The sequence below is a fragment of the Dipteris shenzhenensis genome, chromosome 19 (assembly GCF_047967505.1).
Source record: "Dipteris shenzhenensis isolate YYH24624 ecotype China chromosome 19, Dip_SZ_1.0, whole genome shotgun sequence".
Lineage (NCBI taxonomy): Eukaryota > Viridiplantae > Streptophyta > Polypodiopsida > Gleicheniales > Dipteridaceae > Dipteris > Dipteris shenzhenensis.
In genome coordinates, this window is record NC_141614.1 from 30,683,005 (window position 1) to 30,710,218 (window position 27,214).

General features: G+C 45.2%; 1 protein-coding gene across 2 annotated transcripts in view; it reads right to left on the bottom strand.

Annotated features, from left to right (window-relative positions):
- LOC147890337 (YTH family protein) overlaps positions 1 to 27,214 on the bottom strand; it is a 109,754-nt gene that overhangs the window by 22,267 nt on the left and 60,273 nt on the right. For both annotated transcript variants that reach the window (XM_087390174.1, XM_087390172.1), the window contains exon 4: positions 8,755 to 8,860. In XM_087390174.1, the coding sequence (XP_087246300.1) occupies positions 8,755 to 8,860 (106 nt within the window). The remainder of the gene's footprint in view (positions 1 to 8,754; positions 8,861 to 27,214) is intronic.

Genomic DNA, 27,214 nt, shown 5'->3' on the forward strand with positions numbered 1-27,214 from the left:
TTTGACCATCTGTCTGGGGATGGAAAGAATAAGAAAAATTCATATTCGTCCCCATGTTATCAAATAAAGCTCTCCAGAATAGACCGGTCATTCTAGAATCTCGATCACTAACAATGGACTTAGGCATACCATGATGCTTAAAGATCTGTGCCATGAAAAGCTTAGCCATATGATCTGCCTTTATGGTTTTGCGAACCGGAATGAAATGAGCTTGCTTGCTGAATCTATCAATGATAGTCCAAATCCCATCATTCCCTGACTTTGATCTTGGCAAATCAAAAATAAAGTCCATTGTAATACTTTCCCATGGTGCCTGAGGCACGGGAAGAGGCATAAGTAGGCCAGGTGCCTTCCGTCTGTCATACTTCACTTTCTGACACGTAAGGCATTCAGTAACAAACTGATGTATATCTTTCCGCATCCCTAGCCAAAAGAAATACCTCTCTAGTGCTAGAGTTGTTGCTGTAATTCCTCTGTGTCCAGCATAGGGAGGTGCATGGCATTCCTCCAAAATCTTTTTCCTCATCTCCTGGGTGATGCATAGGCAATCATCTTTCATTAGATACCCATCTTTCAGGGAATAGTGACTGGTGGATTGCCCCTCTTGCATTTGCTGTAGAATTTCACCAAAATCTGCATCACTAGCATATTGTTCCCTCATGCCTTCTAGGTCCTGATGATAAGCAATAGTCACATTATTGACCTGGGGTCTTCGGGACAAGGCATCTGCCACTCTGTTCCGAATTCCTGGGGTATGGACAATCTGAAAATGATACATTGACAGCATGTTTGCCCATTTCATATGCTTCTCGAAAAGCTTGGTCTGAGTCAAAAAGTATCTTAGACTTTGGTGATCTGTTTTAACAGTAAAATCTACACCCAAAAGATAGTGCTTCCATGTATGGATGGCATGAATTACAGCCAATAACTCTATCTCATAGATTCCAAGATATCTTTCTGCATCACGCAATCTTCGGCTCTCGTAGGCTACTACATGTCCATTATGATGTAATGCAGCTCTAACACACTCTCCACAAGCATCGCAATCAACATCAAAAGGTTGATAAAGATCCGGGACTACAAGAATAGGCTCTGTAGTCAACTTCTCCTTGAGTGTATTGAATGCTTTCTTCTGTGATATTCCCCCCATGTGAAGGCTGCATTTTTCTTAGTAAGGTCATGTAATGGAGCTGCGATATCAGCAAAATGCCTGATAAACCTTCTGTAGTAAGAACACAGGCCTAGGAAACTTCGAACTTCATGCACAGTTTTCAGCTCTGGCCATTCCTGAATGGCACGGATCTTTGCTGGATCCATCTGTATCCCATTCTTGGATATTATATGCCCCAGATAATGGATTTCTTCCAAGAAGAATTCACTTTTCTTGCTGTTTACATAGAGCTGATGATTTCTCAGCTCTTGAAACACTATGGCAAGATGTTCCCTGTGCTCTTCCTCTGTCTTTGAAAAGACTAAGATATCATCAAAGAAAGTACCCGTGAAATGCCTGTACTTTCGGAAGATGCGATCCATCATTCTATTGAATGTGGCTGGAGCATTTGTCAACCCAAAAGGCATCACTAAGTATTCATACAACCCGAATGTAGTGCGGAATGCTGTCTTGTGCACATCCTGAGGCTGTCTCCTCACTTGGTCATAGCCACTCTCTATCCTGCTGAAAACTGAAGCTCCATTTAACTGATCCAGCACATCATCAATGCGCGGAATAGGGAATCTATTCTTGATGGTCATTTTGTTCAGTGCGCGGTAATCAACACACATACAGAATGAACCATCTTTCTTCTGTACTAGCAGTACAGGGGAACAAAAAGGAGACGAGCTGGGCTGAATCAACCCTTTGGACAGCGAGTCTTGTACCTGAGCCATAATCTCCTCTCTCTGAGTCGCACTGACTCTATAAGGGGGTCTATTTGGTGGTTCACTACTAGGCATTAATTCTATCTTATGATCTTCTGGTCTCTCTGGGGGTAACTCCCCTGGCAAAGCATCGGAAAAGCAATCTTTAAAGTTTATAAGAAACTGAAACTTATCTTTGTCTGCATCATTCATTTCAGCATGCATATCATTATCTTTTTCTTTTACAAAAACCATGTACGCGGAAATTGCAGACTTTATTGCTTTACCACATGTAACATCACATACAATGGGGATAGTCTCCCCTTTATTCCTGGCAACTAAACGCTGATTTTTCCCCCTATGCACAAACTCCAGCACTCTTTTAGGAAGAGTAAACTTCACTGCCTTGCGATGAAACCAAGGCATTCCCAAGACTACATCATGATGTTTCAGTGGAGAAATGAAGAAGTCTTCCTGATCTACATAACTCTGAACATGAAGATGGAGCTTCCCTATCAAGGGAGTGACTGGCACAGGATTCCCACAGAACATCTGATCGGCATCCAAAGCCCTGCCCAATTCCTCTGTCTTTATTCCCAGCCTCAAGGCTAGGTCCTCTGATATGAAATTATCAGTAGCTCCTGGATCAAACATGCAAGGATAGTACCGTGGATGGATCTTGTAACGGCACAAGACTAGCTACTGAAGCTGAATGCATAAGGTCTTGAATGTTCTTTGCCCCCAAAGCATTCACTACTGTCTGGATTCTTGGAGTGAGACCAGCTCTATACTTTCTCATTTGGGTTCCTTTGGAGATCTTTTTGAAAGGTGCAACCTGCAAATAAGCATCCCAAAACTTTTGGTTGTACACATCCACTGTATCTCCTGCATCCATATGCAAACTGTCCCAATCTTGAAGAACATGGTCTCTAAACTGTTTAGGCATAAACTGCTAGTAGAAGGCTTTCTTGAAGTCCTTCCACTTTCTTGGGGCTGACCCATCTGTGGCCTGTGCACTCCACCATGCACTAGCTGTCGCTGTCAAGTGCAAACTGACCATTCTTAACTTGGAGGATTCTGAAAACTTTTCTGTACCGAATGCAGCATCAAATTGCCTGATGAACTGCAATGCTTTGTCTGTATGATCATACTGTCCATTGTAGGTCATAAACTTGACAGATTTACCTCCCTCTTTGAATTCCTTAGTCTCTCTGGAAGACTTTCTCTTCCTAGACTTCTTGTGTTTCCTTCTTTTCTTAGATGGTTTATCTGATAAAGAAGAAGAAGATACAGAAGTCGAACTCGAGGTAAACGGTGATGGACTAGGAGATCGGTGATGATGCCTTGATCTCTTCCTGCTATGAGACCGTCCCCTATGAGATCTCTCTTTCTCTGGCTGTACACGAGAGTGTGCCTCTAGCATTGGCACGTCATATACTGCATTAGGCATAGCTTCTGTTTGAAACAAATGCTGAGCCCTTGGATCCTTTCTAAGATTTTCCATCTCTTGTATACGAGTGCCTACCATCTGCTCAAATTCTTGCTGAGTTTGTTGCACACTTCTCTGATTTGGATGCGCATCCCTATCTTGTGAATCCCATTGGATAGGTGATTGAGCCATCTTCTTACAACTCGTCTGAGATCTGCAAATTTCTCGCACACACACTGTGTATGCAACTGATGCACGCTGCCTTCGCTTTTCAGAGAGAAAATTTACCTCAACAAGAGGTGTCTTGCATTCACAATCTATGCCAGTACTGGCTGTCAATTCAAGGCGTATACCCACACAGTTGCCAAAGCATCAACAACTATATTGCCCCTTTTCTGGCTGCTGCAAATGACTTCAAAAAGCATCTGTTTTTCCCTCTTTTCACTGCTCAAAGGCATGCATACTCTTTTTCTGCAAATCTCTGTTTTCTCTGCTTTTCTGCTGCTTTTCTGACAGTAAAAGTCTGACAGGCAGGTGAAATCTGCTAGCGGAAACAGTCTCTGCAACTGTCCTTTTTTTCTTTTCTTTTTTTTTCTGTGTGTGGGAAACAGTAACCAGATGAAGTAACTGACTGGTTACTCTACTAACTGGCTCTGGTCTGGTTAGTCTGCAACTAGACTAACTGGACTGGTTACACCAACCAAACTGGTCTGGTTAGGCCAGATTAACTGGACCAATGTTGAACTAACTGGGTACTGGTTCAACTAACCAGAGTTAACTAGCTGTAGTTAACTTAACCACATTTTCACTAACCACGGATCAACCAACCAGGAATGAACTGTACCAGGGTTAGTCTAACCATTGGTTTGCCATCTCAGCAGTCCAGCTGGCTGCCACATCAGCAGCTGCCTATCTGCCACGTGCCAATGCCACGTCATCTACTGCACAAGCATGCCACCTGGCTGCCACGTCAGCTCGCACGTGCGGACGCCACGTCACCTGTGTGCCACGTGTCTGCTGACCTGGCAAGTTTGCCTCTGCCACGTGTGCCACGTCAGCTGGTGCCTTGCCTGCCACGTCACGCTGACTGCCACATCAGCCTAAGGTTCTAGACCTTGGCTGCTGATCAACATCGGGCGTTTCGCATCGCGTAAGAACCTCCGTCAAACACGAACCTGCGCGTGAAGGCATCGCTACGCTTGAAGGCATCGTCACCACACGGGGAGCGTGGCGGAATACTGGCCCAACTAAATTTACGTTCATGTCTCCTACTATCGCTTCTCCTGGAAGAGTTCCAATTGCAGGAACTTTTGCATCACAACGCGCTGGGCACACAAAAGAGCTTACGTTGTCCGTCACAAATTACACTCAGAGCCCGTGCGCTCCCTCAAAGCCTGTGAACACTTCTCCAAAGCTTCATCGGTGCACCCCCGTCAGGCCAATTATTACCCACGCAAGAAACAGGAACGCTTCCACAACTGTCTTCGTCAGGACTCGAATGATGAAATCCTTCACGCCCTATGGATAGCCCATAGAATGGCCTACACTATTCTCAAGGTACTGGGGCCTGATGATGAGACCATGCTCCGACTCAGAAAGTAGTCATGATAGAATTCGGTCTTAGTGGGGAACTCTTGATCCCCCCCCCCAAGCCCGAGATGTGTAAAGCTGAAGAAGGTCTAACCGTATGATACGGTTAATCTCATCATGTGGAAGGAGCTCCGATGGTGCATCCAAGGGGAGAGCCTATCCATCTCGATACAGTGGCTATCAAACCATGTGGACACTCGTGCATACCATGCTGTATCAAAGCCTCTCTCTGCCATGCGTTTAGATGACTCCAGTGCCAATCTCGGTAATCTCCACTGAGGTAGGGCCCAAACTCTGTGGAGAAACGTCACGGTCTGGAAGAGGGCATCCACCTGGAGAGTGTCATGGCGAACCATGCATGTATGATCTGATGGGGAACTTAAGGCTTACTCTGAATCATCATGGATCCCATGATCACCTGTAGCCTCTCAAATCCCTTCCAGTCAGTAGTAGCTGAAAGGGTGCTGCATACATGGCAGTGGATCTCACGAGAGTGTCAAAAAGCCAACCCTTCGTCGGTGGATCGTGGAAATGCGCCTGGAAGCATTGTCTCTCTAATCAGGCCAGGGCACCCTTCCCTCGTATGAGTCGCGCTTTGGCAACATGGGTCATTGTGAAGCCTAGTCCCGTGAATAGTACTGCACTATCTCCACTGACTCCCCACGGTAAGTGAAACTACGTCGACGTCAATGTTGATGAAACACTACTTGGGATGTGTTCAAGATCATAACCTTGATTTTCCCAAGGTTGACTGTCACACCCATCTCTCTACAGAACATCTCCAAGGCCTCCAAGTGTTCCTGCAAACCCTTGACTGAGGATGAAATGAGGACTATGTCATCTGCATATAGTAGTATCTGTACCATCATAACCTTGGTTTTCCCAAGGTTGACTGCCATGTCCATCTCTTTGCAGAACATCTCCAAGGCCTCCAAGTGTTTCTGCAAACCCTCAGCTGAGGACGAAATGAGGACTATGTCATCTACATGTAGTAGTATCTGTACCATCAGCCAATAGGGAGGTCTCTCCTCCTAGGCGATCAACAAAGGATGTGATCTCATCAATGTATAGCCCCAAGAGAGTCGATGAGAGGAAGCAACCCTACTTCACCCCTATGGTGCTCTCAACCCAATCTGATAGCCCCCCAAGAATGCGGACTCACCCTCTAACGGACTCGTATAGACTCATCACTCCCCAGATCATATCCTCTGGGAGATGCAACTCCTGTAGTCGCCTGATCACGCGAGAGCGAGGGACTGTGTCAAAAGCCTTCCGAAAGTACACGAGGCAATTGTAGACCTTCTGGCGTCTCGACTTCGCCTCCTCGATGATGGCTCTCAGTGTGGAGTGCTTTCTCCGGAAGCATGCCTGTCCAAGAGCCCCTTGTCCATGGCCCTCTAACTAACTAATGATCACCCTCTCCAGTATAGATCCATAATCTTTCTAAGACTACACTCTTCGCAACCATGGGCAATTATTGCTAGAGGCTTAATCCAACAGCAAGGAGTTCTATGGATTTCAAGAGGATCCACAATGTGGCACGAGTTAATTCCTTTTCAATTTCCTATTCGTATACGGCATTTTGAAATATTGTCTAAGCTGCTTGCATTGTGGAGGAAACGGCTGGGGGATTGTTAGTGAGAAGGATTCAATATTCTTAGAGGTGACGCTTCTTTGCATTTTAATATTTGGATTCACTTTTGGCCCTTTAGGATTAAAGTTGCATCGATACAGTTGAGTCCGCGCTTGTCAGTAAGGTTGAATAACCAAGGATTGACTACTTGGAGGATTTGTGGGACTTGAGTAAGAGGGATTGGCTCTCCATGGATACTCTTGTGAATCGTTTCTAGTTGTCGCCAAGGGAAACCGGTTTTTTGCAAGCTACCTTATAAAAGATTAAACTTGATTGGCAGCCAGACTGTGGCCAATCATGAGTGCGGTAGTTCCCAGTATCCATGGGGTCCCCTGCCTTAGGTATCGGTACAATGGTGGTAGTGCTCCAAGTAGGTGGGAATCCGTGACATACCGCATGGTTGAACAGCTACACTAGAATCGGGGCCAAGACCTCCTGTCCATGTGCGAAGTGCTCTGTATGTAGCCCCTCCTAGTCTGGTGTCAACCAGTTGTGCAAACGAAGGAGGGCATTCCTCACATTCTACGCAGTGAACAAGTGACAAGTAGTGGGTCTGGGCATAGAGGACATATCTGGTGGCATCTGACCTGGGATGTCGTATAAGGAGCATGCATATATGTGCCAAATCTCTGGGTCCGTGATGGGAATGGGCCATTTCCCCTCTGATAGGATTCCCCAGCTGATAGTCGGGTCTCCCCCTCCAAAAGATCCGACCACCTCATCAATCCGACGAGTGAGAACAGTCTGCTTCTTACGTCGTGTCATCCGACGTGAGATGCGATGCACCTCACATGAGGTCAGGTGTCCCAGAGCGTGCGCGCGCGCGTGTGTGTGTAAGAGAGAGAGAGAGAGAGAGAGAGAGAGAGAGAGAGAGAGAGAAAAGAGGCCCGGGGGGGGGGGGTAGAAATCAACCACCAAAGGGTACGCACAGCACAAGACTGATAGAATAGCCCAAGACCTCACACAGAGTGTGGTAAGTGGAATCACAAACTTCTTAAACTTGTGTGCTTCATATATGTGCAGATCAGGAAATAGACAGTAGACATAGCCAAATATAGAATCCACCAACACAATATATTTCTGTCCAAAACTATGGACACAACAAAAGAGATAAATCTGGAGTCCCACCAAGGTGTGGTCCTCTGATCTTACCAAAGGTCCTTCTCTATCTGCTACTCTCTTCTAGAACCTTGAGTCTGCGTGCTCCACCTCGAGCGTATGTAGACTCTCCATCCAGATATCTCAGCTTCTTGCTGCCCTAGGAGACAGCCAAATCCCAACCCAAGTAGAGCTCAGTCTGCAGCCTCTATTGCCTTGGAAGTAGACCTGAGGATGTGTGCACTGCTGCTCCTGCTGCTGCCACACTTGCTGGTGTGCTGGATGCTGTTATGAGGCCCAAGTGCCTCTTTTTATAGGCCCAAAGGGCTGGCCCCAATAGCCAACTGGAGCAGACCTCCTAGCCGACTCAGTCTGTAAGAATCCCGCCCCCACCAGCCCTTTACATTGGGGTGTGGGCAGCTATCCTTGGGCTGTGTGCCCTCTGCATTAAAGTGGGGCCCAGCCCCCTTGTTTTGTGTGCCATCTGAGTGGCTGGTCCCCTCCACTCCGTCCTATATATAGGGCTGTGGGCTGGGCCATATGGCAGACCAGATCTGGCCGACCAGCCAGCTCCATGGCCCTTTATAAGGACAGGGTGCTGCCCTTTTGCAGCCCCTCCCTTTGCTGCTGCCAGGCCCTGCTGTAGGCTCCTTTCCTGCCCATAGGCTGGCGCATCCCAGGCGCTTCTGTCCCTTTTCTGCTGCTCCAGATCTGCCCTATTCCAAACCAGTTCCATGCTTTGTATTTGGCACCATCTATTGCAGTCATTTTCTTTTGTGAGGTGCTGCCCATGTGGCAGCCCCCTTTCTCTTTCTTCTTTGGGCATCTCCTGCCCTAGGTCTCCCTCCCCCGCGCTCTCCTCATTTGGGGGCTTACAAATGGGGAGGTGATAGGAGGGGGGGGGGCGGGGATTTGTTCTCTCAAAAATCCATCTTGTAAGGTGACCTCAACAACCCTTACCCCACTATCGTATGTTAAAGAAAATCGCACGACTACTAGTGTTTCTTCAGCTATACCATTACATTTTACTAAAAGGGCCCACAACATAGGGTCAAAATTGTAAGTCAAACAGCTTCGCCTCCAAGAGAATTGATGCAGAATTTACAGTACACATCATAGTGGTACATCATCAAGACTTCAAACACACCTTGATTTCCTAAAGGGGGAGGCTCAAGCCTCACATCCAACAAAGGTGACGAAGGTTGTGGATCATCTTTGCTTACTCGCATTTCCAATGCCTTGTCCAAAGCATCCTGTTGAAGGAAAAAAAGGTGTATATCATTAGTGACTCCTACCTTACACGAAAATACTCTTAATATCAACAACTAGTGTTAATATCAATAATTAGTCCATCGAAAACAAAGGACCTAATAGAAGCAAAAGACTGGACACAATGCATAAACCAATGTTGCAAACTATTTTAATATTCTGACTTGTGTATTCTAACAATTGAAAAACTTGTCACCAATCAACATGAATCCACCCTTGTCAATTAGCATACCCAAAAACTTTAACTACAACAAAACCTAGACCACATTAAGTTTCCAATCAATGCGGAGTGGCTAAATAACAAGTTTGCTTATTTAGATGCATGGCATGTACGACTTTCGACTCAATTCGTGTTTTTGTAAAGAAATTTTAAAGAAGTGACTACTCATGTAGACAAGACACTCAATGAATTCAAGAAACAAGCAGGGAAAATACAGGAGGAATGAAGGAAAGAAAAAGCAAAGTCAAACTAAATATGAGTGAGGATGATATTTTCTCAGCTTTCTCTTCAAAGGACACATCATCTATTGATCATAATGACAGATGGGAAACCGAGAGAACCAGCCTCCAAGACAAGGTACATGGACTAGGGACTGAACTACTAATGACCCAACAGAGGGTACACACAGCGGAAGACTTATAGTAATGCCCAGGAGCTCACACACTGTGGTGTGGGATGTGGAATCACAAACTTCTTAACTTATGTGCATAAAATAGATGTGCAGACTCATCAATAGACAATGAACCAACCAGATAGAGCAACCACCAAAATAATATATTTCCGTCCAAAACTATGGACACAATACAAAATAGATAGATCCAGAGTCCCACCAATGGTGTGGTCCTCTGATCTAACCACAAGGTCCTTCTCCTATCTGCTAGCTATCTCTAGACTCGAGCCCGCGTGCTCCACCTCGAGCGTAAGTAGACTTTCCATCCAAAGATCTCAGCACCTTGCTGCCCTAGTAGGCAGCGTATGCTTCAGCTGTCACGCCCCCTTCTCCTATCTGCTAGCTATCTCTAGACTCGAGCCCGCGTGCTCCACCTCGAGCGTAAGTAGACTTTCCATCCAAAGATCTCAGCACCTTGCTGCCCTAGTAGGCAGCGTATGCTTCAGCTGTCACGGGGGCGTGAAATTCTAAGTACTTTAATGTACTACAAGACCGTGACAACTTTGGTTTTAAAAGTCCAAGCGTGGGCTTAATAATGTGTAATTAAACGCGGCATGGTGCCTAGCACATAAGCGTAATTAATCCCTAGGCCCAAAGGCATTCCAAGGAATTAAAAGAGTGGTTGTTGGAAAATGATGACGTGGCATTTTTAATGGACCCCCTAGAGGGCCATGTACCTTCAGTGGCCCCCCTAGAGTTCCAGGTGGCTCTAGTGCCTTCTACATGCTCCTTTGCCATTCCTGGACCTTCCTGGCCCTTCTAAACTTCACATGTGTGGTTTTCTCTCTCATCTTCTCCCTTTGTTGAGATTTTGGACTGGTTTTTCAGCCTCCTCCAGCTGAATTCCGTTTTTCTTCATAACTCCTCACCCGTTTGGATTCCTCGACTTCCGTTTGGCCCGATGGCTTCCCCTCTGCCTCCCCTTCGTAGTGATATGCTTTTCCCTCCGTGCGTTTGGTAGAACGGGCAGAGCTGAGCACTTCTTTTGCTGGTCGAATTTGCAAAAGTGGCTTTTTCTAGACCTTTTTTCTTCTACCGCCTCCTGGGCCTCTCCTCTTGCAAAGCTACAGCTTTCTATTGAATTTCGAGTGGTCCGACGCGCTGGTTGACTGGTTTTTCTCAGTTTTGGAGGACTTTCCGGTGATGAAACTTCTCCAAAACCTTCTCAATGCATTCCTCTCTGAAGCACGCTTCTTTTGAGCCCAAGAACTCCCACTTCTTCGCGACAGAAGTGCTTCTTTTCGCATTTTTCAGTGGAATTATTGCTGGTCGGCTCTTGTAAATGCTCTTTCTTCATGCATTTGCACTCCTCTTTGGCTGAGAATGCAATTGGGCATTGGCTACTATGTCCTCTTGGCGATTGAGGACTTGGTTCGAGTTTTCAGGGCTTGGTGAGTTGTGATTTTGCTACTGCAATTTCTTTTTGCCATAAGCTATTGGTTGGCCTTGTGTGCCGCCTCTTTCTTGGCTCGCAGGTGCCCAGGCAGAGCTACATGAGTCATTCTTTGGTTGGGTACTTTGCTGATTTTATTTTGGAGCTTTGAAAAGCTTTGTGAATGCCATCTGGAAACCACTCAAAGAGAGTGCAGCTGGGGTACAGTGTGATTGCATCTGGACAGCCAATGGAATTGCACTCGGAAAAGAGAATGCCTTTGGGTTGAGCCTATGGGTTAAGTGCACTTATGTGATGGTGTTCTATGCTTGAAAGCCTTGCGAAGGCTTAGTGAATTGGGGCTGCGTGCTCAGTTGCAGGGAAGGTCTCCCAGATGCAACTTGTAATCATTTCACTGTGAAATATAAAAAAATACCGAAAGGGGCGCCACGGTGTTTGGGGCCAATCGGGTGCACTTGTCTATGTCTGTTGAGCAGGGGCATTCTAGCCTCCATCCCTTTTTCAGTGGTTTTGTTTGTGAACAAATGGGTAAATGCCAAATGGTGATCATGCAATGGTTAATGATTGTGATATATGCTTTGTGAGCTGTAAATAAGTGCTGAAGTGATTAAAGGTTTAGTTCCACTGCCCTCTGAGTGATTAGAGGCCGGTTTCATTGGTTCCATTGCCGCGATACCACACACTCTTTCTCAAGAGGTGGGCCTTGGTAGTTTGGTGGAAGGATATCTTTGCTGCACTTTTTGACAGCTGAATATTACAACCATAAACATGGAGAGTACCCATGAGCAAGAGAGCTCCACAACTCCTCAAAGGAGAAGGCAGGAAAGCCTTAATGATCCAGCTAGTGTACAGCTGCAGGAAGCACAACAAATGCCTTTTGAGCAGGCCACACATGAAGCTACAACTGAGCTCAACGGTGATACTAGTTCTAGCAGTGAGTCAGATGATGCTACTATGTTGAATGCACAGCTTGCAAGTGCAGTGACTGCTTTGACTCAGCTGGCTCAAAATTTGGCTCAGATTGTGCAAAGAAATGCCAAGAAGAAGAAGAAATCAAGAAAGCACAAGCAGGGAAAGAGTGAGTACACACATGCATCAGCTTCTCATGGCGGACCGCACACTCATGCATCAGTTTCCCATGAGGGACAGCCATCAAAAATGACTCAGAAAGTGACTTCCAAGAGAGAGGAATCGCCCAAAAGAGCACTTGAGAAAGAGGTACAAAAAGTACATCCAGTGCAACAGAATGAGCAGCCAGCACAAGGCCTTGGTTTGGGTATTTCTACTCCTCAAAATAATAATGTGCAGTCCATAAATGTGGCTCAACCACCTCAGCCATATTTGAGGCAGCAACCTGAATATTTTGGTACAGATTCTATCTTTGATGCTATGTTGATTTCACCGCCAATTGGGCATAGAAAACAAGCCATGTATGACAATGTGGGAATGCAGCCAGGCATGCAAGCCACAGCATATGCTCCCATGCCTAATGTTCAGCCAAGCATGGCTCTCCCTAGTGAAGGGAATGCTGCAAATATACAGCCATCTTTGGGACAGCCAATATCAAATGTATATAAAGAATTTAAGGATGGTGGTTCTCATGTCAAGTTTGATACATATAATGGAGTACAGGACAGGTACAAAGCCCTCACATTCCTTCAACAGTTTGATGCTGCATTTCTTGGGGGTTTGTTTACAGAAGCATCCAAGATGAGGAAGGTTGCCACATTTTTGAAAGGCAATGCACTTAAGTGGTACACCAACCTTATGCTTCATGGAGATGCACCTACTACTTGGCTGGAATTTAAGCAAGTGTTCTCTTCTACTTGGCTTACTCCAACTTTTGAAGTTGAAGTACTTTCACATTGGCATGACTTGTCATACAAACTTTGCAAGAATCTTGATGATTACACCAAGAGGTTTTGGGATGTTTTGCTGCCATTGAGCTCTTACAGGCATGTTTCTTTGAAAGAGCAAATAGAGAGGTACTGTTGTGGATTGCCTAGTGAGCTACGTGATTATTGCATCAAAACCAAGGTGGGTTCTATGACTCAATTAATTGAGAATGCAAGGACAGCATATGCATCGATGCAGGAGAAGAATTTGGGCTTTATGGACAGCAGGATAAGGACATCAAATCTGAAAATAAAAATTATGGCAAACGACCGTTTCAAAAGGGAGGAAAAGCCCAATTCAAAGCTGGTCAAAGGCGTGGACAGCCTAATAAACATGTTGCGATATCTCAAGGTGTATGCCTCAGGCACACCTTATGTTTCTATGTGTGAGTGCTAGAGGCACAGTTAGGTGCCCACAAGCACAGTTAGGTGGTGGAGAGCCACATAGGATGATTGAGAGAATCTAGGAGCAGATTGAGGAGATGATTGTGGAGCTTTGAGGTCATCAGTGATGTCAGTGACCTTGTATGAGGTGCCTACTTAAGGACCTCTTTCTTCTTCATTCTATAAGCAAGTACTATGATTTTGTGTCAACTCTACTCTTTCCTTTCAGTATTCCAACATGGTATCAGAGCCCTTTGATCCCCCTTGAGCCCATTTCTGCCACATCATCATCTTCTTCTTCTCCATTTTCCTCTTTCTTCCCAAAATCTTTGAGAGCTTGGTTCTCCATCTACAAACAGCCATTGCCCAAACCCTCTGAGCTGGAAACTCCTCTAGTATGGGCGAACTTCCACCTGCAAGCAATTGAAAAAAAAACGTCTGTGGTGGCTGCCATTCTCCAAACAGCGAATTTCTTCTGTTGCTCAATACTCCCTGCCTACTCCGCCATTGCCTGAGCCCTCTTAGGAGTAGATGGGCGACCTCAAGACGAAGATTTTGAGCCATTTTTCAGGTCATTTGGTTCAGTAACGAGGGAGAAATCGTCAAAACTCAGTTTCAGCCTGTAGCAACTCTCCCGGGCAAAAGTGCGCACCATTTCGTCCAACCTCTGTGCTGGACCTTCTCTGGTATATGAGCTTTCTTTTGCTTCAGAAAGCCCTCTTTTCCTTGCTTTGAAGAGTGAGCTACAAGCCCTTCAAGTTCAGCATTTCAGTTTTGACAGTTTTGGACAAGTTTTTGAAGATGATGCTACATAAAATGCTACTCTAGCATTTCTGGTTTTTTGAAGCTTTCAATAACTTCAGTACAAGTGTGGATTCAGTTTTGTTTTGACTTGCTAGACCTGGTTTTGATTGGAAAATGTTTATTTCATCCACTTCTATGAAGCATGTAAGAAGAAGCATCATTGTTTGAAATCTAGTCACTACTATTTGCTACATTAAGTGCTCATATTTTGGAAGTCTTTCAGTTATTTTTGCCTTGTAAGAGAGATAGACACTGCCCAATATCTGGGTTAGACCCTCTCATGGCTACCATATATAATCTTGAGAAGTTCAATGGAAAGGGCTTCCATACATGGCAAATGAAGGTAAAATTTGCATTGATGCGGGAGAACTTATGGGGACTTGTCAAACCTACTCCTACCGCTTCTTCTACGGCCTCAAATGCTGGAGAATCTTCAACTCCGACACGACCGGCAAGGGATCCAGCAAGAGAAGAAAAAGCATATGGTATAATTGCTTTAGCTTTGGGTGATGATTACATACATCATATATCTGACTTGGAGTCTCCATCGGAAGCATGGCAGAAGCTAGACTTGATTTTTGGTGCAAGCTCTCACATATCTAAACTATCACTTAAAATCTCTTTCTTTGAATTAAAGATGGCAAGTGATACTACTTTAGCTGCTCATGTCAACTATATGCGGAGTCTTATGACTCAGTTAGCTTCTATCAACTCTCCTATCACCCCTGATGATGCTATGGCAGTGTTACTTAAGAGTATGCCTGAAAGTTTTGATCACATTGTTAGCACTTTGAAGAATCTTCCCAATCCAAACCTTGAAGGCATTATCTCAGCTCTCCAAGAAGAAGAAAGACATATGGAGTTAAGGAAAGGCAATGACACTGCTTATGTTATGAAATTCCAGAAGGGCAAGTATTCTCCTTGCAATCACTGTGGAAAGACAAATCACCTTTCAAAGGACTGCTTCAAAGTTAATCCATGCAAGCACTGTGGCAAAAACAACCATAGTGAGAAGTTTTGCAGAGACAAAGCAAAGACAGAAAATGCAAATCTACTTACAGTGAATTTGCCTCCACAAGATGAGGCATCCCATGAAGATTATGCATTTTAAATCATCTCTATGTATGCTCCAGATCTCTCTTTTATGTCAAGGTACTCAGCCTGGATAGTCCTCCAAAATGAATGCAAATAAACTATTGTGTTTTGTGTGTTTTGTAAACACCTCTGGTCACCTTATGATGTAGGCCATGTGTATGTTTTGTTCCATGGTACCTCCTGCAGACATTGTGTGCATGTACATGCAGGGGAGATAACCATTGGAAGGTCTTTATGTATCCCTTTCTGTTAACCTTACACCCAAGGGAACCCTTGCTAGCATGAGAACCTAGCCATAGATTTATCCTTGACCACCATGAGATGGCATGAGAAACTATGAGACTAGATGTATCCTTGACATAGCCTGAGGCATTTCCTTGAGGGGGGGTTTTGTTGCGATATCTCAAGGTGTATGCCTCAGGCACACCTTATGTTTCTATGTGTGAGTGCTAGAGGCACAGTTAGGTGCCCACAAGCACAGTTAGGTGGTGGAGAGCCACATAGGATGATTGAGAGAATCTAGGAGCAGATTGAGGAGATGATTGTGGAGCTTTGAGGTCATCAGTGATGTCAGTGACCTTGTATGAGGTGCCTACTTAAGGACCTCTTTCTTCTTCATTCTATAAGCAAGTACTATGATTTTGTGTGAACTCTACTCTTTCCTTTCAGTATTCCAACAAAACAGCCCCGTACCAAGTTATCTGATGAAGAGAAAAAGTCACTCATGGAGCAAAACAAATGTTTTATATGCAAAGGAGAGGGACACCGCTCTTATGATTGCCCATTCAAGAAAAGAGACAGGTCAGATGATGATAAGAATGGTGATAAACAGGCTGATCGGAAGGGCAAAAAGCCTAAACCTTCTGCAGGACTTCTTCCAGATGTGATTGGGAGTTTGCCACATGCACATGATGAAGAGGAAATGAAAAAGACTGAGATGTGCAGAGCATGGGGAAAAATCAGAAATCAGAATTGTTTGTTTTTCTTTGATTCTGGGGCAAAGGCAAATTTCATAACTCCTGATATGGCAGGAAGGCTTGGCATCGAGCCTGGGGAAATGGGGCCATCCGGCATGTGTGATATGGCCAACCCTGAACTCAACACACCTGTCACTCCTATCATTGGCAAGTTGAGGATGCATATCCAGGGATATCAGGATGCAGAGGACTTCTACATTATGCCTTTGCCAGAGTGTGATGCTTTGCTTGGGATGCCTTGGATGTACAGGGTGGGGGCTGATGTGCAGATGAGAAACAAGAAGATTTCTTTAACTCATAGAGGCAAAAATCATGTACTTGATGTAAAGTTGAAAGGGGAGTCCATCCCTGTAGTTTCAGCTTCTTGTATTTCCAATGTAATAAAGCGTCATATTTCAGCGTACTTGATTTTTGTCAAAGAGGACAGCCAACCAGTTCAGGAAGGCTCTACTATTTCTGCTTTAGATAGAGAAAGGGCTGCTTTTATTTCAGATTTTCAGGATTGTTTCTCAGATGCACTTCCTCAAGAATTACCTCCCAAGAGGCCCGAGGATCATCAAATTGATATAATTCCAGGAAGCTCACCGCCTAATATACCTCCCTATCGTGTCAGTAAGGCACAACAGGAAGAGATAATGTCACAAGTGAAGGAACTCTTGGAAAAGGAATTAATACAGCCAAGTAATTCTCCTTACTGTTCCCCTCTGTTGCTTGTGCAAAAGAAGGATGGCAGTTGGAGAATGTGTATTGATTATAGGGCTTTGAATAAAGTCACAATTAAGAACCGTTTTCCAATTCCACGCATTGATGATATATTGGATCGGCTGGAAGGTTCCTCAATGTTCAGTCGTATTGACCTTAAAAGTGGATACCATCAGATAAGGATACGGCCTGAAGATGTCTACAAGACTGCCTTCCGCACTTCATTTGGCTTATATGAGTTCCTTGTGATGCCTTTGGTTTGACTAATGCACCTGCCACTTTCAATAGAATGATGGACAAAATTTTTAGAGCACACAGAAAGTTTGTGGGCACTTTCTTCGATGACATCATTGTGTTCTCTAAAAATGAGCAGGAGCACAGGAAACACCTCACTATTGTGTTTCAAGAGTTGAAAAGACACAAGCTATTAATAAACACCAAGAAAAGTGAGTTCTTTATGCATGAGATTCATTTTCTCGGTCATATAGTGTCAAAGGATGGAGTCAAGATGGATCCTGCAAAAGTTGAGGCCATAAGGAGTTGGCCAATTTTGAAAAATCTGCATGAAGTCAGAAGCTTTCTTGGGTTGTGTTCATACTATCGGAGGTTTATAAAGTACTTTGCAGAAATTGCTTCTCCCTTGCATGCTTTACAAAAGAAAGCTGTACCGTTTCGGTGGGGACCAAAGGAAAATGCAGCTTTTGAAGAGCTGAAGCAAAAATTGTGTTCTGAACCCGTTATTATCTTGCCAGATCTTGCAAAACCCTTCGCTGTAACTTGTGATGCATGTGGGAACAGCATAGGAGGCACTTTGATGCAGGATGGCAGAGTGGTTGCATATGAGAGTAGAGTTCTCAAAGATGCTGAATTGTACTTGCAGACATACGAGAAGGAAATGTTAGCAGTGATACATGCTTTGACCACATGGAAACATTACCTTCTTGGAGCTGATTTTTATGTGCAGACAGATCGTCAGTCACTTAGATATTTTCTCACGCAGAGAAAATTATCTGAAAAGCACATGAGATGGGCTAACTTCCTCTCAATGTTTCATTTTCAAATTGTACATGTGCCGGGTAACAAAAATGTCGTGGCTGATGCACTTTCCAGGAAACCACAGCCTGAAGCAGTCTCCAAGAAACCCAGTGTTTCAGCAGTGAGCATTGCTTACAACAATGTGTTAGATGTGATGAAAGATCAGTATGTTAATGATGCTGATTTTTCAACTATTTATGATCAGCTTTCTGATGGTCAAAGGCATGATCACTATATGTTGAAAGAGGGTTTCATTTTGATGCATGGACGACTCTGTGTCACTGATCAGATGCGACAGAAAGTCATAATGGAAAGTCATGCTCCTCCATATGCAGGACATAGGGGAATTACAGCAACAATTACAGCAGTGGAGCAATACTTTTATTGGCCATCTTTGAGGAAAGATGTGGAAGAATATGTGAGAACATGCATGGTTTGTCAGAAAGTAAAGTTTGACAGGCAGAAGGCACCTGGGTTGTTACACCCTTTGCCAATTCCCGATAGACCATGGCAAAGCATAGCTATGGATTTTGTGTTTGATCTTCCACGTACTCCTACTGGACATGATGGATTGTGGACAATAATTTGCAGGTTTAGCAAACAAGCCCACTTTGTGCCAGTAAGAAAGAAAATTACAGCAGATCAAATGGCCAAATTGTTTTTGCAGCATGTCTTCAAGTATCATGGGATGCCTGAATCCATAATCAGTGATAGAGATCCGAGGATGACCAGCCTCTTTTGGAGAGGACTGTTTGAAAATATGGGCACTACGCTGAATTTTTCGTCATCTTTTCACCCTCAGTCTGATGGACAATCGGAGCAGGAAAACTCTACCATCTTGGATATGTTTAAATGCTATGTCTCAGACCACAAAAGCAAATGGGAGCATTATTTGCCTTTGCTGGAATATGCTTATAATAATACAGTGCACACATCCACAGGTAAAGCACCTTTTGAAATAGTGGAAGGTGCCAGGAAGATACCTCCCATTTTGCATACAAAAGAGAAAATCTTCGAAGCTGATCGTTTTGTGGAAAGCCTTGAAGAGGCTTACAAGAAGATCAAATATGCCTTGCAAAGAAGTCAAGACAAGCAGAAAAGAGCAGCAGATAAGCACCGCAGGGAATTGGTATTCACAGAAGGTGATTGGGTTTTGCTGCGTTTTCAGAAGGCAAGGCTGAAAAATAAGAAAGGCAAGGAAAGGTTGTACACAAAGCTGAACGTGCGTTACTATGGTCCTTTCCAGGTTTCTGAAAAGATAAACGAGGTAGCTTACAGGCTGAAGTTGCCTCCGCATTGGAAGATACATAATGCCTTTCATGTGAGCTTATTAAAGCAATATCATGGAGATATTCCCGAGGATGTACCTGATGAGGTGCAGCCTGAAGTGGAAGAACAGGATGAACTTTTGGTCCCAGAGCAGATTCTGGCACACAGAGATAGAAAGCTCAAGGGTAAAGTTATCCGTCGCTACTTGGTAAAATTTCAAAATTACCCATCACTTGATGCGAAATGGATGGAGGAAGGTGAACTGGCAGATTCACCTGGGATATTGCAGCTTTACCTGATGTTCGAGAGGGGGGTAGCACCTCCACTCCCTCAGTACAGACGGGCTCACTGTGATTTCATGAGGTCGCTTGATGACACTGTATGTTTCATCCGAGATACTGAGCTGACAGTATTTCTGCTGTGAGACTTCATGATATTGATGCATCTTGACTATTGATCGCCGAGGATCACATAGATTTTGAGCAGTATATATGGATGGATGCATGCCTCTCCTAGCCATATTTTCACTGTCTCTGTATACTATAGCTGCGGCTTTCTTGTATACTCTTTTATGCTATATTTCATGCTCGCTCCTGTGTTTTGGGGCAGCAAACTGTGGTTTGCTGTTTCAAGAGAGGGGTATGTCACGGGGGCGTGAAATTCTAAGTACTTTAATGTACTACAAGACCGTGACAACTTTGGTTTTAAAAGTCCAAGCGTGGGCTTAATAATGTGTAATTAAACGCAACATGGTGCCTAGCACATAAGCGTAATTAATCCCTAGGCCCAAAGGCATTCCAAGGAATTAAAAGAGTGGTTGTTGGAAAATGATGACGTAGCATTTTTAATGGGCCCCCTAGAGGGCCATGTACCTTCAGTGGCCCCCCTAGAGTTCCAGGTGGCTCTAGTGCCTTCTACATGCTCCTTTGCCATTCCTGGACCTTCCTGGGCCTTCTCAACTTCACATGTGTGGTTTTCTCTCTCATCTTCTCTCTTTGTTGAGATTTTGGACTGGTTTTTCAGCCTCCTCCAACTGAATTCCGTTTTTCTTCATAACTCCTCACCCGTTTGGATTCCTCGACTTCCGTTTGGCCCGATGGCTTCCCCTCTGCCTCCCCTTCGTAGTGATATGCTTTTCCCTCCGTGCGTTTGGTAGAACGGGCAGAGCTGAGCACTTCTTTTGCTGGTCGAATTTGCAAAAGTGGCTTTTTCTGGACCTTTTTTCTTCTACCGCCTCCTGGGCCTCTCCTCTTGCAAAGCTACAGCTTTCTGTTGAATTTCGAGTGGTCCGACGCGCTGGTTGACTGGTTTTTCTCAGTTTTGGAGGACTTTCCGGCGATGAAACTTCTCCAAAACCTTCTTGCTGGTCGACTCTTGTAAATGCTCTTTCTTCATGCATTTGCACTCCTCTTTGGCTGAGAATGCAATTGGGCATTGGCTACTATGCCCTCTTGGCGATTGAGGACTTGGTTCGAGTTTTCAGGGCTTGGTGAGTTGTGATTTTGCTACTGCAATTTCTTTTTGCCATAAGCTATTGGTTGGCCTTGTGTGCCGCCTCTTTCTTGGCTCGCAGGTGCCCAGGCAGAGCTACATGAGTCATTCTTTGGTTGGGTACTTTGCTGATTTTATTTTGGAGCTTTGAAAAGCTTTGTGAATGCCATCTGGAAACCACTCAAAGAGAGTGCAGCTGGGGTGCAGTGTGATTGCATCTGGACAGCCAATGGAATTGCACTCGGAAAAGAGAATGCCTTTGGGTTGAGCCTATGGGTTAAGTGCACTTATGTGATGGTGTTCTATGCTTGAAAGCCTTGCGAAGGCTTAGTGAATTGGGGCTGCGTGCTCAATTGCAGGGAAGGTCTCCCAGATGCAACTTGTAATCATTTCACTGTGAAATATAAAGAAATACCGAAAGGGGCGCCACGGTGTTTGGGGCCAATCGGGTGCACTTGTCTATGTCTGTTGAGCAGGGGCATTCTAGCCTCCATCCCTTTTTCAGTGGTTTTGTTTGTGAACAAATGGGTAAATGCCAAATGGTGATCATGCAATGGTTAATGATTGTGATATATGCTTTGTGAGCTGTAAATAAGTGCTGAAGTGATTAAAGGTTTAGTTCCACTGCCCTCTGAGTGATTAGAGGCCGGTTTCATCAGCCCCAAGTGAGCTCAGTCTGCAGCAACTCTGGCCCTGCTTTGCCTCCTAGATGTAGGCCCAAAGATCAGACTTCTGCTGCTCCTGCTGCTCCTATGTTTGCTGACTTGCTGGATGAATTGTGAGGCATCAAGCCTCTCCTTTTATAGGCCTAGGGGCCTGTCAAAAAACCGACCAGCCTGCCCTAATCTGGCCGACCAGACTGTGACTGGTCCAGCCCTTTAAGGGCTCACAACCCGGGGCTTTTGGCCCCACACTTCTAGGGCCTTTGGCCCTCCAATCTAGGCAAGGGCCCAGCCCTATATAAGCCTGCCTGGCCAACCTGTGTGGGCTATAAATATGCCCCCCAGGGTCAGTCCCTTGCAGCCCTCCTTGCTGCTGCCTCTGGACACCTGGGTGTCCACTCTCCAGCCCTAAACCAGGGCCTCCAAACAGTCCCAAAACCTGCTCCACATCTGCACTTACCCATCCTGCCATCATTGCACCTCTGCCAGGCTCTTCTCCAGTAGTGTACAGAGCCGTACACCCTGCAGATGTCAGCGCCATGTGATCGCCTCCTATTCTGGTCCCTTGTGCTGGCAACTGCTTCGCCTTTTGCTGCTGCAGATCCATCCTACCTCTGGGTACTTTCCATGGTCTTTGAAGTGAGGTGCTGTGTTAAGCAACTACAATCCCCAATTTAGGGGCAAACAAACCAGCAGCCAGCAGGGCCATGCTGTCGGCCAGAATCAGGCCGACCAGCTGGTCTGGCCAACCCAGACCTGGCCGACCAGCTGCCGACCTCCTAGGTCAGGCCTATAAAAGACTCCCTACCCCCTCACTCTCAGTGGACTGGACCTGCAGCTGCTCCTCACCTCCTCCATCCTTTGCTGCAGCCCCTCCTGCTCCAGATCTATTCCTCTGCTCCAGTTCTGCCCCAACTCCTCTGTCTCTCTATTCCTCTCCTTCAGATCTAGCCCTAAACCTCCAGCTGCTGCTCCAGATCTGCTCCTGACTGCTGCCTGACAAGCTTCCACATTTCTCCTCTTCATCTGCTGCCATCCTCTCCTACCTCTAGGGCAGCTCCAGCTCTTCATCATCTTCATCATCGTCGAGCTACACGGAGGACTGCGTTTCGCTCCCTCTGCTGCTATCTTTTCTACTGTTTCTCTACATGGAATCATCTTTCTGATTCACCTCAGCCACGGTCCTTGAGACACGACAGCTTGAGGTTCTTGTATTCAGTTTTTCATATTACCAAACAGGCACTATGTTTTCTTAGTTCCATTCTTCAGTTGTGTCTGAGCATCGCCTATTTTTGATCGCTCCACTGCAGACCCTATCGTTTCTCTATATGGTATCAGAGCCATGGTGATCTAAAGACCCCAAATCTCTGGTGATCTAAAGATCCTGCTTCTTCATGGAGGCCATAGGTACGGGGAGCATCACTCCTATGAACATATCAGTTTCCTCTTCATTCCGCTGCGCACTATGGGAGAGAACTCCATCTTCTACTCCCATCCCTCCCTCCCTTTCTAAACTCCATCTTCTACTCCCATCCCTCCCATTCTAAACTCCATCTTCTACTCCCATCCCTCCCTTTCTAACCTCCATCTTCTACTCCCATCCCTCCCTCCCTTTTCGGTTTCAGGCTTGACCCTCCCCATTCCTTCGAACAAGGAGGTCATGATCCTTCACCTCTACCACCATCGGCATCGACTTCCAGGATCTACAAGTTCTCCCTAGGCGGGACCCTTTCTGTTCAGATGTGTCTTGATGACTGTTGTGTCCAGCATGGAGGTGGGGTAGACTCCTCTCTCCCGAGGTCCAAGATCGGGCACACACTGGCTCACTGTTCAGCTACGACCTCTTCCTTTGGCGAAATCCCACCATCTCTGGATTATCAATGCTGCTACGACATATTTGTTCTTTACCTTTGCTTTTCCCTCCACCTTTCGGCGGTGAGAGGAGGTGGCTTATTCTCTCGAGCTTCACAGTGTTCTTATTTTTGCAGATCATACGTGTAACTAAGGCACTTGAGGAAGTGAACAATTCCCTTGCAAGGGCACTCCTCTTGTGACCTTCTCTGCATTTTTGCATTGCATCTCTTGGGCATTTCGCAGGGATAGCCACCGTCGACATCTCTACACGAAGCTCCAAGCACACAATGTCTGCCCCTCCAAATTGGCAATTGAGAGGGGGTGTTAAGAAACTACAATCCCCAATTTAGGGGCAAACAAACCAGCAGCCAGCAGGGCCATGCTGTCGGCCAGAATCGGGCCGACCAGCTGGTCTGGCCAACCCAGACCTGGCCGACCAGCTGGCCGACCTCCTAGGTCAGGCCTATAAAAGACTCCCTACCCCCTCACTCTCAGTCACCTCCTCCATCCTTTACTGCAGCCCCTCCTGCTCCAGATCTACTCCTCTGCTACAGTTCTGTCCCAACTCCTCTGTCTCTCTATTCCTCTCCTTCAGATCTAGCCTCAAGCTGCCCATTTCATTTGAAGATACACCTGAAATGCCTATGGAAAATCAGAATTTGCAGCAGTTCAGCCTACAGCTGGTCCGATCACTCAGCAAGAGATTGAGCATGCAATAGCACAAGTAGTTGGCCGATCTGTACTCTTTAGGAGAGCAAGCTTTCTGCCCCTCTTCTAGGCCGCACATGGAGTGATACTAGAGGTTCTGAGGATGCTCAGTGTTGTGAATCAGCTTGGGTCAGCAAGCTACTTGAGATGGATGAGCCACATTATTTTAAGGATGCAAGTCACAATGTGCAAGTATTTGCTGCCAAATCAATATACTTTTGAAACACTCTATAATGAAATCACAGGATATCCTATCATGAGCCTTCTCTAGATCAAAGTTCAAGAGGATGGTACGTCTTTGCATCTCATAGCACAGCGTTTGCGACCATCCACATTCAAATTGTTATTCACAACATCCTGGACTGCACACAAACTTATGATGGTCTATTGAGAACACTCTTACCGTAAACATTTTCATGAAACCTGTTTTGTAGATTTCAAGCAGACAGATATTCAATATACTTTTGAAACACTCTATAATGAAATCACAGGATATCCTATCATGAGCCTTCTCTAGATCAAAGTTCAAGAGGATGGTACGTCTTTGCATCTCATAGCACAGCGTTTGCCACCATCCACATTCAAATTGTTATTCACAACATCCTGGACTGCACACAAACTCATGATGGTCTATTGAGAACACTCTTACCATAAACATTTTCATGAAACCTGTTTTGTAGATTTCAAGCAGACAGAGGAGTTTTTTGCCTAGGAAAGCCCTCTATTTATACAAGTAAAACACACAATATCCAAAGTATATTAAATATAGCATACATAATCATTAATATATAAAGTTTGTTCCTTGTATGGACTATAGCCGAGGCACAGAGAGAGATACGACAGACCCCTCAACATGATGATGCATAGACTGGAGGCACAACCGAAAGGTGTGACAGTGGCATTGTCCGATGTAGGTCCACAACTAGGAGACCATAGCGGACCAAAACACGAATACCGACTGTCATCAGCACTCTATCATGGGTTCTATCCCGTCACAGCCCCATACATCACCGGAGCCTCTCGTGGACTTGACTTCTCCACCAGCATACAGAGGACCACCACAGAATGCCACACCACAGCTTCCGTCCTCTCCATGGGCTCAGACACTTTGTACTAGTATTTTTATGTTTATGATTGTACTTGTCTTGGGTGCACAAGCCCACTTAGAGGCCACCCATTCAGCTCATTGTATTTGGTTCTTTCACTCTCAAAGACCCTTCGGTCTTTCAAAGAGTTTAATAAACTTTCTTTATTTTTGAAGACTTAATAAATTTTCTTCTTTCTTTCTCTTTCTCTTCACACATGTGCGCGTACGCAGTCACACACGCAGACTTCAGTGCATAATGCACACACTTCTTTCTTTCTCTTTCTCTTCACACATGTGCGCGTACGCAGTCACACGCACACACACGCAGACTTCAATGCATAATGCACACACATACACATGATAACTTATCAAGTCGAGATGAGGTAGAAAGTGAGCGAGGAATGGCCCAAAATGGAGAAGGTATGAGGGAGAACTAGCTGGCTGTACTGAAAAAGGGAGAAGAGGACTCAAGAGCAAGCTGGAGCTGGAAATGGCATTAAAAAAGAGCCACTTGTTTCACATGCTATGTGTGATCGATTTGTGCCTTTAGTGCTTTGCTCTTGACCATTTCTTTTATACTAAATAAAAGTCTTCTTCAAGGAGGGAAAAAAGAGGAAACCGCTAAACAAACCTAAACAGCACCCCCACCTAAAAGAAAAGGGTCTTCCTCTTACGTGCACTTTCTCTTGTTACTTCTGCCATTGCATCGCCTCTTTGTAATCTGCGAGTATCTGTGGAAAATCTGTAAAGAACTCTTCTTCCATCCATTGTGCATCACTAGCTGGCTGGTTTTTTAACTTCAGTAAATACATATATCTCTTCTTTCCACGAGTGCTCTTCTCTTTATGGTACACGATCTGTTCCGGAGTAAGAACTTCAGTCCCATCTTCAAGTTCAGGTTCTTCTTGATGCTGAGTATCCAAAAACGCAGAAGTATCGCCATGGTATCTCTTCAAATTGCTCACATGAAAAATGTTCTTCATACGCCAGTGGGCTGGTAACTTCAGCTCATACGCTCTGGATCCTTCTTCTGGATATAAAGCTGCTGAAATCTGAAATGGACCATAAAACTTCGGTGCTAGCTTGACATGTTTTGTACTTCCTCTCACTGACTTGATGTGGAAGGGGAGAGTAGGGAGCACACCCACACACACAAGCAGGATAAGAAACAAGAAGTGTGGGGATAAAAGGTATGTGTGTGTACCTCCCCTACCACACAGTGAAACTTATATATGAAAGGATAAGGTTACAACACTAAGTACAGTGTACTTAGTGTACTTAACAAATAAAGTACTAAGTGTACTAACTGTACTTGGGTGGCCATAGAGCCTTTACCCCAACAACCTCCCACTTAAAGGCAATATGCCCTCAAGTAAAAAGAAATGAGGCTCAACCTATACCCATCAACTATCGGCAATGTGCAAACCGCTCTGCAGGCAAGCCTTTTGTCAACAGATCTGCTGGATTATCATCTGTGTGAATCTTGACATGCTGAATCAGCTTATCATCTATCACCTCCCTGATGAAGTGATACTTCACATCAATGTGCTTTGTCTTTGCATGAAAGATAGGATTGTGTGCCAACTGAATAGCACTCTGACTGTCACAATGCAACAATGGAATATCACCTGTAATGCCCAAATCTCCCACTAGCCGAGATAACCATAAGGCCTCCTTGCATGCCTATGTGGCTGCAATATATTCAGCTTCCGTAGTAGACAAGGCTATGCACTGCTGCATCCTTGACATCCATGACACTGCACCTCCAGTGAATGTATAAACATAACCGGTAGTAGACTTCCGGTTATCGGGATGACCAGCAAAATCTGAATCCACATAACCATGCACCTTTGCATCTCGCTTGCCAAAGCATATGCACAACTCCTGTGTGCCCTTCAGGTATCTCATGATACCTTTCACTGCATTCCAATGCTTCTTGCCTGGATTTGCCATATACCTGCTAACCACTCCCACTGCAAACGCAATATCAGGTCTGGTAGCAACCATGGCATACATGAGACTGCCACAAGCTGAAGCATACGGAATCTTGGCCATTTCAGCCCTATCAGAATCTGAGTGTGGGCTGTCCATTGCACTGAGTTTCACATACGGAGGCAATGGAGAACTAAGGGTTTTCCCCCCCTCCATATGAAACCTGTGCAATACTTTGCCAATATATTCGGTCTGAGACAAATACAACAAACGCTGTCCCCTGTCTCTCCGTATCCGCATTCCCAGTATGTGATTTGCATCACCAAGGTCCTTCATATCAAAGGCCTCATGCAATCTTTTCTTAAGGTCATCAAGCTCC